The sequence below is a fragment of the Lepidochelys kempii genome, chromosome 5, assembly GCF_965140285.1.
Source record: "Lepidochelys kempii isolate rLepKem1 chromosome 5, rLepKem1.hap1, whole genome shotgun sequence".
Classification (NCBI taxonomy): Eukaryota; Metazoa; Chordata; order Testudines; family Cheloniidae; genus Lepidochelys; species Lepidochelys kempii.
The window spans coordinates 77,854,842-77,870,364 of record NC_136384.1 but is presented as its reverse complement, the minus strand read 5'-3'; the positions used below and the strand labels follow the sequence as shown (position 1 = coordinate 77,870,364).

Here is a 15,523-nt window from a genome sequence, read left to right as displayed (position 1 = left end):
GCCCTTTACCCATCATTCTGTGTATTTCTCTCATTTAGAGCACTCCGGGAAGCACAGGAACGTAAGTGGTTAATCCAATTTTCTGTTAACTATATCTTGGGCAAGGAGACCAGGACTGTAAGGGTTTTGGGGTGGGGGTGGGGGGTTGAGCAGAGGGGAAGGGAGTGGAGGGTTGGTGAACTGGGAGCCAGTAGGTGGGGAGAACGGGTAGATTAAGATTGGATGAGGAGCTGGGGTAGGCTGGGCAAAGAGACTGGGACAGAGAACTAGTGAAGTAGGGGGTGGCGATTTGAGAGGACCCAGGGTGCAGTGTGAGAACTTCCAATGACTGGGCAAAAAGATTGGGACTGAGATTGAAAAATGTGAGGGGGTGGGGAATGGAATGGAATCCTGAAGCCAGGACTGGAGAAAAAGACAGATTAGATGGGGAACTGGAAAGGTAGAATCTGGAGATGAGAGACTAGCATTTACTGGGCAAAGAGACTGGGATTAGGATGAGAAGCCGGCAGGGCCAACCTTACCCATATGCAAAGTACGCAGTTGCGTAGGGCACCAGGAAATTTGGAGCACCAAAATTTCCTGATGCCCTGTGCAGCTCCATGCCTCTTCCCCATGGCCCGCGCCCCAGCCCCGCCCCTGAAGGGTGCAGCAGGGCTGGGCCTGCACTCACCGGCAGTGGAAAGTTCAGCAGCCCAGCCCCAGCCATGCTGCCGGTGAGTGCTGGGGGGTGTTTCCCTCCATCCCCCAAGCCAGCCTCCACGTCCCCCCCCCTCCCCCGCCAAGGCCTGGGCAGTGGACGCTGGGACTGGGGGCAAGGTACGTGGGAGAGGGGGAAGGGCAGGAAAGAGACAGGGATAGGCTTGAAGGGATGAGGCAGAAGGAATCAAGCTTGGGGGCAATGGGCAGAAAAATGTCTGTGCCTACTAGCCGACAAATCCCTCCAAAACCAGGAATGGAAGCCAAGATTCATAAAACTCAATTCCTCTGCTGCAGGCAAATATCTGTGAAACCCACTGATGCTCCTCTAGTGTTGGTACATGACTATTATTGATTACTTTGTTAGCTCAAGTGGTAGAAGTCTGTGAAGATCTAAAAGTTCCAAAACTGCTGATGACTAATGGGTGATAATATGATTCCAAATTATGGAATTTCTGCTTTTTCAGTTTAATATTTTAAAAGTATAGAATTACATACATACAAATAAATTAAAGGATGAAAGTTACAATGCCAAGCCCTCAAGTTAGGAAATGCCAGAAAAAAGTTCCCTGAATGGTGATAAAAATTGGTTATTTAAAAAAACAAAACAAAACAAAAACACAGACATTTTCAAATTTTAAGCAAATATGGATTTATATTTTAAAAATAAACCTACTTAAAATTAAATATGAAACTCACAACCTATGTAAAAATGATAATCTATTAAAATCATTTAAATTAAATACAAAATATATTAAAGCAGTAAATTTTTGCTGCCAAATTTTAAAGAAAGTCTTGTGGAAGTCCCCCACTGAATTGATTGAAGTCATTTGCCAGGCACCTGGAACCAGAGTTTGCTGAAGAGCTAAACCAGATTTTGACAGCAGCATCCTCTCCTCAAGGTGTAGAGAGAACATTTCTCTCATTTTTGTTTATTCAACTATTTCAGTTCACTGACTAGTTCACTCAAAGTTAAGAAACCAATTGGAAGGTGAAAAATAATGGAATTTGTTTCTTCTTCCAACTTATTAGTTAAAAACTAGGTTTGAGAGGATGAGATCTACTAGTGCTAAAATCTTAAAGGACATGTTAAATGCAAAAGATGTTTTGAGAAAAGTTTTGATTTCCCCCCCATATGGATCTCGCACATTTAAGGTAGTTTTATTCAATAAAAAAATAAAATACTGTTTTGGAGCTTTTAAAATTGATTTTCCATCTAAATACAGCATGACATAAATCACAAGTAAAAAATTAATCTACTAAATAAGAACTGCAGCATTCACCATTTTCTAACTATAAAAAATGTAAAAATTAAGAACATGAATAAATGGAGGTTAACCTATTGAATAGCTCAAATAAATGTATATATAGTGTATCTGTGTGGTTAGCAGAAAGAAGCATCAGATTTAGGGTAAAGGCTATATTTAGTTGCAAATTAACATGTTTTAAGGGGTATGAACCAAAGAGAATAAAAAATTTCTTTACAAAAATAACTAAAGTATAAATGAAAAACATGATTAAAATAAATTTAAATCAAGATTTCCTCCTCATTGATTTAAAAAGCTTTGATTTAAATCAATCCACCCCAATTGTCTGCCACTTAATTTGGCCCTCTATGTATATGTATGGTACAGTCTTTAATTACATGATCACTTTTTTTCCAATGGACTCCTGCCTCATTCAATGGATTGGGCAGACCTACTCTGGGGATTAATCAGTTATGTGGAAAAAAACAGTATGTAATTAAAGACCATCACAACACACATGCATATGTGGGCCAAACAAGGGCAACCTTAATGATGGCATTTCCTAACTTTTGATGGCTTGATTTTGCACCAGCCTTGATGCTTTTTTAATATAGTTTTTGTGTGTACTATCTATATAGCTTATTCCTGTAAATGATGGAGAATAAACTCTACTGATATAAAGCATCTTTATACCAGTACAGTTCCAAATGATTTGTACCACTTTAACAAATCAGTTTCTAAATGAATATAGTTAAAGCAGGAAAAAAAATTATGTAGACAGGCATTAAGTATCTCTAAGTTCAGTTTAAATGATCCAGTTTTGAAGGCAATGAGCTGTCATGAAGAGTTGGTCACAGACAGACAGTTTTTACACCTTAGTGCAACATTCTTCACATCTTCAATGGTCTTATGAAAGCCACAGCCATCCTTGTTTGAAGTTAACATTTCTTGTTTGCCCTGGAAAATTCTCAGGGAACTATGGTTTTATACACCCAGAGTCATTTCCATTTCAAGCAGATTTTAACAAAAACAAATGAATGAACAAAACTGCCAACCCTATAGTGGTGATTCCTGTATATCTTCAGTTATTTTGTGTCTGTACTAAAAGAAACCATGTTATTTAGTGAATTAATGCACATTGTTCCGCAAGGGTTTTGAATATGTAGATATAATGTAAAGTTGAGGCACACCTTATCACTGAATAGATTTCCATTAAAGGGATCCTGACAGTTCCTTATTGCACCCTGTATAACACATCTAATATAATGGGGAAAGAAAAGCACTTCCATGAAAGTATTATTTCCCTTTCAGTACTTTCAGCATAAATATGCTGCTATAAACTGAGAGCCTGGACATGGCTTTATATATCCTAAGATGGTAAAGAAAGGGGATTGATGCAGAAGGCAGCGTATTCATCTTTGGAGCAAAAATAAATAGGATAATCACTACTGCTGCTGGGGAATAACTGGAAATACTCCCTGCTACATTAAATATGTTGGTGACAGAACTTCTAGTAGCTGTTACAAATATACACACACTATTAAAGCACAGAAGGATGAGTATTAAAGGTACAGCTTCATATCAGAAATATACTTTGAATCAAATTCTGCACTGAATGTCCTTGTAGAATTTCCATTACTTCATCTAGAGTTTTACATTTACATGAGGCCACAATTTACACCATAAGAAGCAGAATAACATTTTTGATGGGTCCCACAAAAACAGCAGCTGCTTTTTGTTTCAAATTTCTTGGCATTGGAATAACAGCAAAATTCCTTTTGCCAAACAACCACTAGATATTTATTGACAGAATTGCAATGACTGAGTCAGATTATTTTTAAATGGCAAATTTTGGGTGAGAACACTTTGCCTATAACTAAACGTAAGAGCAAGACATCAATGACAAGCATATTACACAAAATACAAAAGACTAAATAGATTGAACAGCACATTAATAATATTAAACCAACAAAGAGAGAGGACTGCATACAGTAGTTATTTCTCTATGGTTGTGAACAGAACTTTTTTATAAGCAAAGAATGTTAAAAATCCACAAGTAATTATCTGGTTATGCTGCTTTTAAAGGCACTAACAATAAAACCAGAAGTTTTAATATCACTAATAGGAACCGATCATTGCAGGAATGTTTTCTGTAGCTAATAGACTTTATTTGTGAACAAAATGAAAACTGCAGTGATTCTGTGCCTGTTCTAAAGCCCTCTGAAGTCAATGGAAAGACTCTCACGGTCTTTAGCAGGCTTTGGATCAAGCCTTTGTGACTTTTCTCACATACACACAAATCTCTCACATACAAAGAGAATACACTCACGCAGGAAGTGTACTGTTTTTGTTATATACATTTTCCATCACAAAATACTTGTTAAAATGAAGTTACGAATAAGACATGTATTTAGTAGGAAGGTTTAAAAAAAAAAAAAAGAAAAACCCCTCAAATTTCAGAAAACTAGGAAATGCAGTTAATGTTGTGCTTCTTAAAAGACATTCAAACTCACCCTGCCTCGGAGATGCCTGCTGCCACTACCATCCTTAAGGAGGATTGTGAAACAACTGCCTTTAGAAGGCTCTCTTTTTCACCAAGAATTTGTAAAAATGCTTTGTGTGTACCATACAGGACAGTAAGGAAGACCATAAAGCAGCATAAGAATAATTTAAGACTGAGGTATTCTAGTATTTATAGTCAATGATAAAGTAGAACTGTTAGTTATTGTTTGATAAGGAAACATGAAGTTGATTTTGTTATGGCATCATTAGCCAAGTTACCAGTAGTTTACGTGCTTTGTTTGCAAAATGCAACCTTGCCATTGAAGGTTATTTTTAAAAACTTAAACATTCTTCTTAAAAGGCAGTTGTCATAAATATAAAGGGAAGGGTAAACACCTTTAAATCCCTCCTGGCCAGAGGAAAAACCCTTTCACCTGTAAAGGGTTAAGAAGCTAAGACAATCTCGCTGGCACCTGACCAAAATGACCAATGAGGAGACAGGATACTTTCAAAGCTGGAGGGGGGAAAACAAAGGGTTCTCTGAGTCTGTGTTGCTTTTGCAGGGATCAGAGAAGGAATGCAGGTCAGAACTCCTGTAAAGAGTTAACAAGCAATCTAGTTAGATATGCGTTAGATTCTGTTTTGTTTAAATGGCTGATAAAATAAGTTGTGCTGGATGGAATGTATATTCCTGTTTTTGTGTCTTTTTGTAACTTAAAGTTTTGCCTAGAGGGATTCTCTATGTTTTGAATCCGATTACCCTGTAAGGTATTTACCATCCTGATTTTACGGAGGTCATTCTTTTACTTTTTCTTTAATTAAAATGATTTTTAAGAACCTGGTTGCTTTTTCATTGTTCTTAAGATCCAAGGGTTTGGGTCTGTGTTCACCTATGCAAATTGGTGAGGATTTTTATCAAGCCTTCCCCAGGAAAGGGGGTGTAGGGCTTGGGGTTTTTTGGGGGGGAAAGATGTTTCCAAGTTGTCTCTTTCCCTGTTCTTTGTTTAAAACGCTTGGTGGTGGCAGCAATAAGATCCAGGGACAAAAGGTAAAATAGTTTGTACCTTGGGGAAGTTTTAACCTAAGCTGGTAAAAATAAGCTTAGGGGGTTTTTCATGCAGATCCACACATCTGTACCCTAGAGTTCAGAGTGGGGAAGGGACCTTGACAGCAGTATACATTCAAAATGCTGATGTGTGCCTGAAATCTCAACTTCATCTGAAAATTGTGTGATGAAATTTCCTATTTTTTTAAAAATAGTTATAACATGGGACTGTCAGATATTTACATCCAAAGTGGAAGATGTTTTCTATTGGATATAGTAAGTATATTTGTTGCTGTCTTCCTCATTATGGATACTGGGAAATTATGAGAAAACACGTTAAGAGATCCTCCTCCTTGCTGCCAAGTAAAAATTCTGGTTAGTGATCTGATATGCTTAAGTAAAAATAGTCTGAATTGTTTGTGTCACTATCTTGCTAAGTTTTCTTCTTTTTACTATATGATGAATAGTAATGAATTTACAAGGTTGTATTCATGTTCAAGTGTCTTCATTTCATGAACACCATGAGGTCTAGGAACATTACATTGTCTAGTTCTCTCTCCCCCCAAAATTTATCAGTTGGCAACAAGGAATCTCTAATTGAGTTAGAAAGTAGCACAAAAGTCCAAGCATTGAAATACTAAACATCTACATTATTATGCTCTCCTTTTCTTTTCCCAGTGAAAACTACTACTGAGACTGAAAACAATAAAGAATTTGGGACTCCTTCCTAAATACAGATTACAATGTGAAGCATACTATTCTTCTAGATCTTCTAATAAAAAAATATTCGGAATTCCATGTATAGGAAGATGATGCCTTGGAATTGAAAGAAATTAACAGTGGGTTGCTAGCAGTCTGTAGTAGCAGCAGTTTTATTTGTGTAATATGTCTGTGATTGGGAAGAGGAAGCGGATGTTAATTTTGGAAATTTGTTGATACAAAACTGATCCAGTTCATAAAAGGAAATCATGGAGACTGGGAGAAACTCTGAACGGATATGTGATTGGGCAGCTGAGAACATTAAGTGCAGTTTGATAAATAAGATTTTTTTGCCACAGTGTTAATTCTAACACGATTATGTGCCCCAAACTTGCAAGATCTTTTAAAAGATGTTGGTATCTTGTGCAGTCACAGTTACAAAAGCTAATAGGATATTTGGTTATGTTACTAGTCCACGTCACTGCTGGAAGGCTGGGAATCCTTTACAATATAGGTAAAGAAAGTCAACCTTAAGTTTTTAAATTCTTCAAAGCAATACTTTGCCCCCCAGTTGCAAGTTGGAAACCTAACTTGGTCCTGAAACAACTGATAGATCTTTTGAGATTATGTCTCCCTCAGCTTTGCTTTTCCTTGCAATTAAAATTGCCTTTTTGATTACCATCACTTACACCAGAAGGATCAATGAATTAAAATGCACTGTGTATTAAAAAAGCCTCTTCTGCAATTTTCTTGGACAAAGCGGTACTTAAACCTGCTCGAGTTCCTGCCTAAAATGGTTTCTCCAACTTCGCCATGCCATCACTTTTCCATTATTCTGTTCCAAGTTTCAGGAGATCAGACAGGACAGGCTTGATGTCTGGAGAGTGATCAATTTATACATAAGTAGAACTAAGCCCTTCAGGAAATCAGATGCCTTGTTTATCTTGTATGCTATGAAAAGAAACAAGATGGTAAAACATTTAAGAAAACCATTCCCAGGTGGGCTAGATCAGCAATTTGAAAAACCTATAAAACGACTGGATGTCTTATTTCTCAGTGCACAGAACTCAGATGCTGCATTTAACTGATGGGTCCTACAGTCTGCCATTCTCTCAAACTTTTATTATTCTGCTCTTCCTCCTCTCTTTTCTGGGTAGACTGCTTGCTACTGCCTATCAGTCGGTCTCCAGACCAGAGAATGTGGTGTATATACAGTTATATGGAAAAAGGAATTTGGAGTTACTGCAGATGTGTCTTTTCACAATAGAAAAATCCTCTGGTCTTTCCCAACACCTGTAAGTTGTTTTTGTTTCTAGTTAGTTAATGGTTCAAACTGGCACCCTATATATGAGAAGAACTACATTCCATTACCAATCTTCTGACACATCTAACAGTCTGATTCTTTTCTTCCTAAAAAGACTAAATCTATATTCCATTTCAGAAGCTTTGTTCTGAGGAAAGATCAATATCATAATTCTGCATGACAAGGCCTTAGGGAACTAGGCGCTATAGCTCTTTATACCAGCAAGAAACAAAATATTTTTTTAGACAGTAGAGGCAACTAACACCACATGCCTTTCTAGAGCTTGCCTAAGGCCTTTGCTATTAAATATTAGAGGATATATGTGAAATTATTCTTTCAGTGTATTCTGTTCTATATAGGTTTTTATGCCACGATTATTGCCATGATATCCGAGTATCCTTCAGTAACGTACTAAGCAACATGACTACATAGGGTGAGACACATGTGCAATGAAGTTTCTTGTTTTGATAGGGCTTTTTGCTTTGTTTTTACATGTTGCTATGTAGTTATGTTAGAGAAGCCAAAGCCAAAGAAATGCACTTTGTACTTGGACTGGAAAGTGGTGAAGGTCCTTAGTTCTTGGGGGAGTTAATTCCATATTTTTGGGCTTCACCCAAAAAGGTCTGCAACCCACATAGTTGAGTTTTATCCTTGCTGTAGAGTGTTTCGTTGTGCTAGGACAGCATAGTTATTGACCATGATCTTCATCCCCGAGATTTAGGCGACCTTTAAATATCCTGGGTCCTGCCCATGAAGAACCTTGAAGATAAGAACTGAGACCTTGAACTTCATTTGATATTTGATGGGAAGCCAGTATAGAGAGTGGACAGGTCTGATGTGATTGTTGCTGAGCAGATGCATTGCAGTCTTCTATACAGGTTGGAGTTTCTTAAGTGCTGAAGGCTTCATGCCCATATATTTCTCATTGTTGTAGTCCAGACAAGAGGTGACAAAGGCGTGAGTAAGAGAACCCAGGCCATAATCTGCCAGAATGTAACAGTTTCCTAGCCAACTGGAGGTGACAGAATGAATAACTTATGGATGCTATGTGAGAGTTTAATGTTAATAAGGAATCCAAGGGTACTCAAACTACACACTGAACTGACCAATTGTGGGTGTGAACCTTCAACTAAAGGATTCTGCACCGTGGATGCAAATTCTTCAAAATACTTTCCTCTCCCACCAGTACCATCGCTTTTATGCTTGGATTCAGCTTCAGCCAGCTGTTCTTCATGCATGAGCTGATCTCATCCAAGCTCTGGGCCATCTTCATTGTAGTGACATGGTCACATATATTGAAGGATGTGTAGAGTAGTCTCTCGTTTACATATCGCTGGCATTTGAGTCCATGTCATCTGACCTGTTCATCTAGTGGTTGCAGGCAGAACTTGAAAAGGACCAGAGAGAGAACTGATCCTTTTGGGGACTCTACAAGTGAGCAATCTAGTAGTGGAGGTAGGGTTTCCCCATCAATAGTCATTGGGTGCGTCCCTCCAGAAATGACTCAAACCATTTTAGCGTATTCCAGTAGCACATTAAGCAACGTGAACATGTTGGTCATGTGAATCCTTGTCACCTCTCTCCGGTAACACAGCAATATCTCATGGTCAACAGCACTGAATACCACAGAGAGATCCAGGAGGATGAGAATGGATATCGACCCTCTATCCACTGACAGCAGAAGATCATCAATGAGTGCCACTAAAATGGAACCACAATTTCATTGCTGCTTCACCTCTATTTTCATACACAAAATGCTATTTTAGGCCCATGACAAAAATATGAGTTGCCCTCTGCCCTCCTCATGACTAAAATTCTAAAGTTACTGCTTCTTCATGCAAATATCAGTTGTGGAGTATGAGAGGGGGAAGAAACTCTTGTGTTTAACTCATCTCTTTCCTTTAACTCTAGAATGCAACGAAGTACATGTTCTTGGACATGAACATTTTTTTAAGGTTTGGAATTTAAAATAAAGGACTGAACCAACTACACCCTTTTTTGAACCCCCAATGTTAGAAAGTTCTCTAGTTGCACTATTATTTTCATCTCAATCCACAGAAATATAATCGACAGTCCTGGACTTTGGTCAGATTTCCTGCTTGTGAAAGCCCTAATAAAGTAAAAGTGCCATCCCAGTTTGGACACATCTTCAATAAGAACTTTAAAAATGCAAAATGTGGTCAGAAAAGTTTATTTGTATAAATGGTTCTTACTTCCACAATAGATCCGGTTTCTGTATTATTCAGAGTCCTATCTTTGGCTGACAGATATAAGTTTTTCGCAGCACATAATCAGCACCTAAAGGACAATGTCAATGCTAGAAAATGTATGTCCCATTTTTCAGTACTGGCACAGCTGCATCAGAGCAACCAAAAATATAAGTCAGTGTGGAGACCGCCTCTCCCCCCCCACTATAGCCGACGGAGGCATTTTTATCACTTTGTCACCTAATCCAGGGTCTATACTAGAGGTTATTCTGTCGGTACCACTGATGGAGTTGCACCACTACTGAAAAATGGCTAAGAAATTTTTCAGCATAGATGTACCCACAAACATGAAGTATCCACCTGTTGTTCTTACATTATATTAACATTGTAAGCTCTTTACTGCAGGGTCAGTCTCTTTGTTCTGTGTTTGTACAGGGTCTAGTACTAGGGGCCTGGAGACTCTAGGTGCTATCACAATACAGATAAATAATAATCTTTATGTACTGAATATCTAATATTCTTATCTGCCATACTAATGGCTACCAGGTATAAAAATGTTGACTAATCTCAAAACAGCTAAATAATAGAACTATAATTTGTGACTTTCTATACACTTATGGTATGCAATTTCTGTCAATACTTGAAATATACATAAACTCTTTCCAAATAGAAATGTATGCCTGTCAACAAGAGCTAGTAACAGATCATGAAATCTCAGTAGGTCGAAGGAATTAGCAACAAATGTCTATGCAAAACTAATATTCATCATTCCCTATGAATTTAAAAAAAAAAAGATTGCTTTTTACGAATGAAAACAAACCTATTCTGAAAAGGAAAACAGCTACAGGATGTTTTGTTTTAGATATTTTGATATTCAAGTTAATGAAAAGGTAAACAATACATTATGTACTTTAGCTCACCTATAGAACATTATTAGGGATTAAAAGAGAAAGAAAAATACAAAAATAAAGGAAATATCTAAAAAATAAGGGGAAAATAGTATGGAGAAGGAATTGCAGAGTTTGATTCTGTTAAAACATAAATGTGAACCCCTCTTGTTCTTGTGAGCAAAGAAACTGCATTCATAATAAAGGAGCAAGTTTAAAATAAAGACTTTCATGGAGTTTCAAAACAGAACACAGCAGCGTAATAGCAGATAAGGTTTATGATAATAATCCCTAGAATAATTCTAAATAGGTAGCTTCATAAACATGTCTGTTTTAAATGATAAAAAGAAAGCTTACTTTATGTAAATACAAAAACATGCAATCAGCCAGGCACTTCCAACTCACTCCCTTCCGGCAATCACCCAATCTTTCATTTACCCTCTTTTCCAGGCCTAGCATGAAGGAATGGTAGAGAAGACAGAAAGGAATGCCTACTGGAGTGCTGCTCTAGACCTGCTGAGTCCCTCCTATGGAGGATGCTGCTATTTTGCTCTCTGAATTGAGGATTAACCTGATTTTTCCCCGTGGAAGTTTGGAATCTCCTCTGCATGTGCTGCACAGACTCCTGGAGGGGGGCCCACCGACAGTAATTCTGGGCCCCAGTGCAGAACATCAATGGGCCCCCACGCATGCACAAGCCACGCCCACGCGGATGAGGTCCGCCTGACATTTGGGCTGGTGCCCAGTGAACTGTTGGCTGTGGTGCTGGGTGCACTTTTCCGGCATAGCCGGGGCTTCCACACACTGGCCCAGTAGGGTTGCCAACTGTCTAACTGCACAAACCCAAAGACCCTTGCCCCGCCCCTTCCCTGAGGCCACACCCCTGTGTCGCCCCTTCTCCGAGACCCCACCCTCTGCTCACTCCATTCCTCCTCCCTCTGTCGCTCGCTCTCCCCCACACTCACTCACTTTCACCAGGCTGGGTCAGGGAGTTGGGGTGCAGGAAGTAGTGCGGGCTCTGGGAGGGAGTTTGGGTGAATGTTCTAGGCTGGGGAAGGGGATTGGGGTGCAGGAGGGGACCAGGGGGTCAGCGCTTACCTCTGGCAGCTCCTGAAAGCCACTGGTACACCCCTCTGGCAGTGGCTCCTAGGTGGGGGCCCAGGGGGTCTCTGCATGCTGCTGCCCACAGGCTCTGTCCCTGCAGCTCCCATTGGCCACAGTTCCCAGTCAATGGGAGCTGCAGAGTCAGTGTTGGGGGGCGGGACAGTGTGGAGACCGCCTCTCCCCCCCCCCCAGGGGCCATAGGGCTGTTCCAGCCACTTCCTGGAGCATCGTGGAGTGAGGACGGGCAGGAAGCCTGCCTTAACTTCTCTGCACTGCCAGAGGTGGCCCCCAGGCCCTTTTAAATTGCCTGGGCCCCTGGGCAATTGTCCCCTTTGCCCCCCACACTGTCAGTGGGCCTGCTTCTGGGGCTGAAGAACCTTCAGCTGCATCAGACTCCTCTACACCCTGCATGCAGTACAGTATGCTCAGGGATGTCAAGCCCATTCAGAGGAGATGACTGAATTCCATGTTAGCCTCAGATATAAATTCCAGACTTCATACTCCACATGATCCTCAGTGGAAAGTACACTGATGTCAGAGATCAAAAGAAAATGTAATATAAAATTACATAAAAATAAATATATAAAACAAAATTTTACCTATTTATTATTGATTCAGTACCTTCTTGTAACATTCAGTATCACTCAATGGCAAAATATTCTCCCCTTTAGGACTCTGTCATTCCTGCCCTTTGTTTCTCTTCCTTCTCCATTTTTCTCCCATTATTTTGGCTGTGCATCCGCCCTCTGAATTTCCTTCCCCACAGAACAAACTATTACTACTCATATACTTTGGATTTGCTAGAAACATCAACAACGGAATAGTTAATGTTGATAATTTATTATTATCAGGCTTTCGAGGTGATACACCAATGAGATTAATAGGGGACAGGGAGTTCACCAGCCAGTCACTATTTCAGACTGTCTGCAGACACCATGACATCACTTATACCCTGTTCACATTTGGACGTTTCCCTCTGCAGCGAAATGGGATGGAAATTTACTTTATAAAAAATGAAAATGTACATTGTCCACGAATAGGTCATGTGGGTCACAAATATATTAGGCAGGCCATGACACCCTGATATAGATGTTATATAGGCCAATGATGTGGTTGCCTACTATTGATGGGGATTAGCCTCACCAGCCTTAACAAGCCATTCCTGCTAAATTGCTTTTTAAAATACACAGAATCATAGAATCATAGAATATCAGGGTTGGAAGGGACCTCAGTAGGTCATCTAGTCCAACCCCCTGCTCAAAAGCAGGACCCATCCCCAATTAAATCATCCCAGCCAGGGCTTTGTCAAGCCTGACCTTAAAAACTTCTAAGGAAGGAGATACCACCACCTCCCTAGGCAACGCATTCCAGTGTTTCACCACCCTCCTAGTGAAAAAGTTTTTCCTAATATCCAACCTAAACCTCCCCCACTGCAACTTGAGACCATTACTCCTTGTCCTGTCCTCTTCCACCACTGAGAATAGTCTAGAACCATCCTCTCTGGAACCACCTCGCAGGTAGTTGAAAGCAGCTATCAAATCCCCCCTCATTCTTCTCTTCCGCAGACTAAATAATCCCAGTTCCCTCAGCCTCTCCTCATAAGTCATGTGTTCTAGACCCCTAATCATTTTTGTTGCCCTTCGCTGGACTCTCTCCAATTTATCCACATCCTTCTTGTAGTGTGGGGCCCAAAACTGGACACAGTACTCCAGATGAGGCCTCACCAATGTCGAATAGAGGGGGACGATCACGTCCCTCGATCTGCTCGCTATGCCCCTACTTATACATCCCAAAATGCCATTGGCCTTCTTGGCAACAAGGGCACACTGCTGACTCATATCCAGCTTCTCGTCCACTGTCACCCCTAGGTCCTTTTCCGCAGAACTGCTGCCTAGCCATTCGGTCCCTAGTCTGTAGCTGTGCATTGGGTTCTTCCGTCCTAAGTGCAGGGTCCTGCACTTATCCTTACTGAACCTCATCAGATTTCTTTTGGCCCAATCCTCCAATTTGTCTAGGTCCCTCTGTATCCTATCCCTGCCCTCCAGCGTATCTACCACTCCTCCCAGTTTAGTATCATCCGCAAATTTGCTGAGAGTGCAATCCACACCATCCTCCAGATCATTTATGAAGATATTGAACAAAACCAGCCCCAGGACCGACCCCTGGGGCACTCCACTTGACACCGGCTGCCAACTAGACATGGAGCCATTGATCACTACCCGCTGAGCCCGACAATCTAGCCAACTTTCTACCCACCTTATAGTGCATTCATCCAGCCCATACTTCTTTAACTTGCTGACAAGAATACTGTGGGAGACGGTGTCAAAAGCTTTGCTAAAGTCAAGAAACAATACATCCACTGCTTTCCCTTCATCCACAGAACCAGTAATCTCATCATAGAAGGCGATTAGATTAGTCAGGCATGACCTTCCCTTGGTGAATCCATGCTGACTGTTCCTGATCACTTTCCTCTCATGTAAGTGTTTCAGGATTGATTCTTTGAGGACCTGCTCCATGATTTTTCCGGGGACTGAAGTGAGGCTCACTGGCCTGTAGTTCCCAGGATCCTCCTTCTTCCCTTTTTTAAAGATTGGCACTACATTAGCCTTTTTCAGTCATCCGGGACTTCCCCCGTTCGCCACGAGTTTTCAAAGATAATGGCCAATGGCTCTGCAATCACAGCTGCCAGTTCCTTTAGCACTCTCGGATGCAACTCGTCCGGCCCCATGGACTTGTGCACATCCAGCTTTTCTAAATAGTCCCTAACCACCTCTTTCTCCACAGAGGGCTGGCCATCTATTCCCCATGTTGTGATGCCCAGCACAGCAGTCTGGGAGCTGACCTTGTTCGTGAAGACAGAGGCAAAAAAAGCATTGAGTACATTAGCTTTTTCCAAATCCTGTCACTAGGTTGCCTCCCTCATTCATTAAGGGGCCCACACTTTCCTTGGCTTTCTTCTTGTTGCCAATATACCTGAAGAAACCCTTCTTGTTACTCTTAACATCTCTCGCTAGCTGCAGCTCCAGGTGTGATTTGGCCCTCCTAATTTCATTCCTACATGCCCGAGCAATATTTTTATACTCTTCCCTGGTCATATGTCCAACCTTCCACTTCTTGTAAGCTTCTTTTTTATGCTTAAGATCCGCTAGAATTTCACTGTTAAGCCAAGCTGGTCGCCTGCCATATTTACTATTCTTTCGACACATCGGGATGGTTTGTCCCTGTAACCTCAACAGCGATTCCTTGAAATACAGCCAGCTCTCCTGGACTCCTTTCCCCTTCATGTTAGTCCCCCAGGGGATCCTACCCATCTGTTCCCTGAGGGAGTCGAAGTCTGCTTTCCTGAAGTCCAGGGTCCGTATCCTGCTGCTTACCTTTCTTCCCTGTGTCAGGATCCTGAACTCAACCAACTCATGGTCACTGCCTCCCAGATTCCCATCCACTTTTGCTTCCTCTACTAATTCTTCATACACACATAATTCTACATACATACACACACGTCCTAGTGGATTGGTATTTGCAAATGCATACACATACCCACACTTGCACATGTCCTAATGATTATAAGATAAAAAAGTCATACCTTTTTGCAGACTTGCTCAAAATTAATCTCTCCTCCAAGAGCAAGTTTGGTTACTTGATCCGGATTTATTTCCTGTGGAAGAAAAATGTTTACTCTTCTTAGACATGTGTAATAACAGTACTTTATAATAATGTTTATGAAGGTAAATCTTGGAAAGGTTTAGTAAACTTGGATTACTCCTACTAATTTAAAGGAGAATAGGATCAGTTCTTCAAAGATGGCATAGACACCAATATTTATGAACACTTAC

At 40.6% G+C, this 15,523-nt stretch overlaps 1 protein-coding gene across 7 annotated transcripts in view; it reads right to left on the bottom strand.

The window, feature by feature from the left end:
• Positions 1–15,523, bottom strand: part of SRFBP1 (serum response factor binding protein 1) — a 131,882-nt gene that overhangs the window by 21,671 nt on the left and 94,688 nt on the right. For 6 of the 7 annotated variants that reach the window (XM_073344802.2, XM_073344806.2, XM_073344805.2 and 3 more), the window contains one exon: positions 15,274–15,345. The exons of the other annotated variant lie outside the window; for it this stretch is intronic. In XM_073344802.2, the coding sequence (XP_073200903.2) occupies positions 15,274–15,345 (72 nt within the window). The remainder of the gene's footprint in view (positions 1–15,273; positions 15,346–15,523) is intronic. 7 annotated transcript variants of the gene reach the window in all.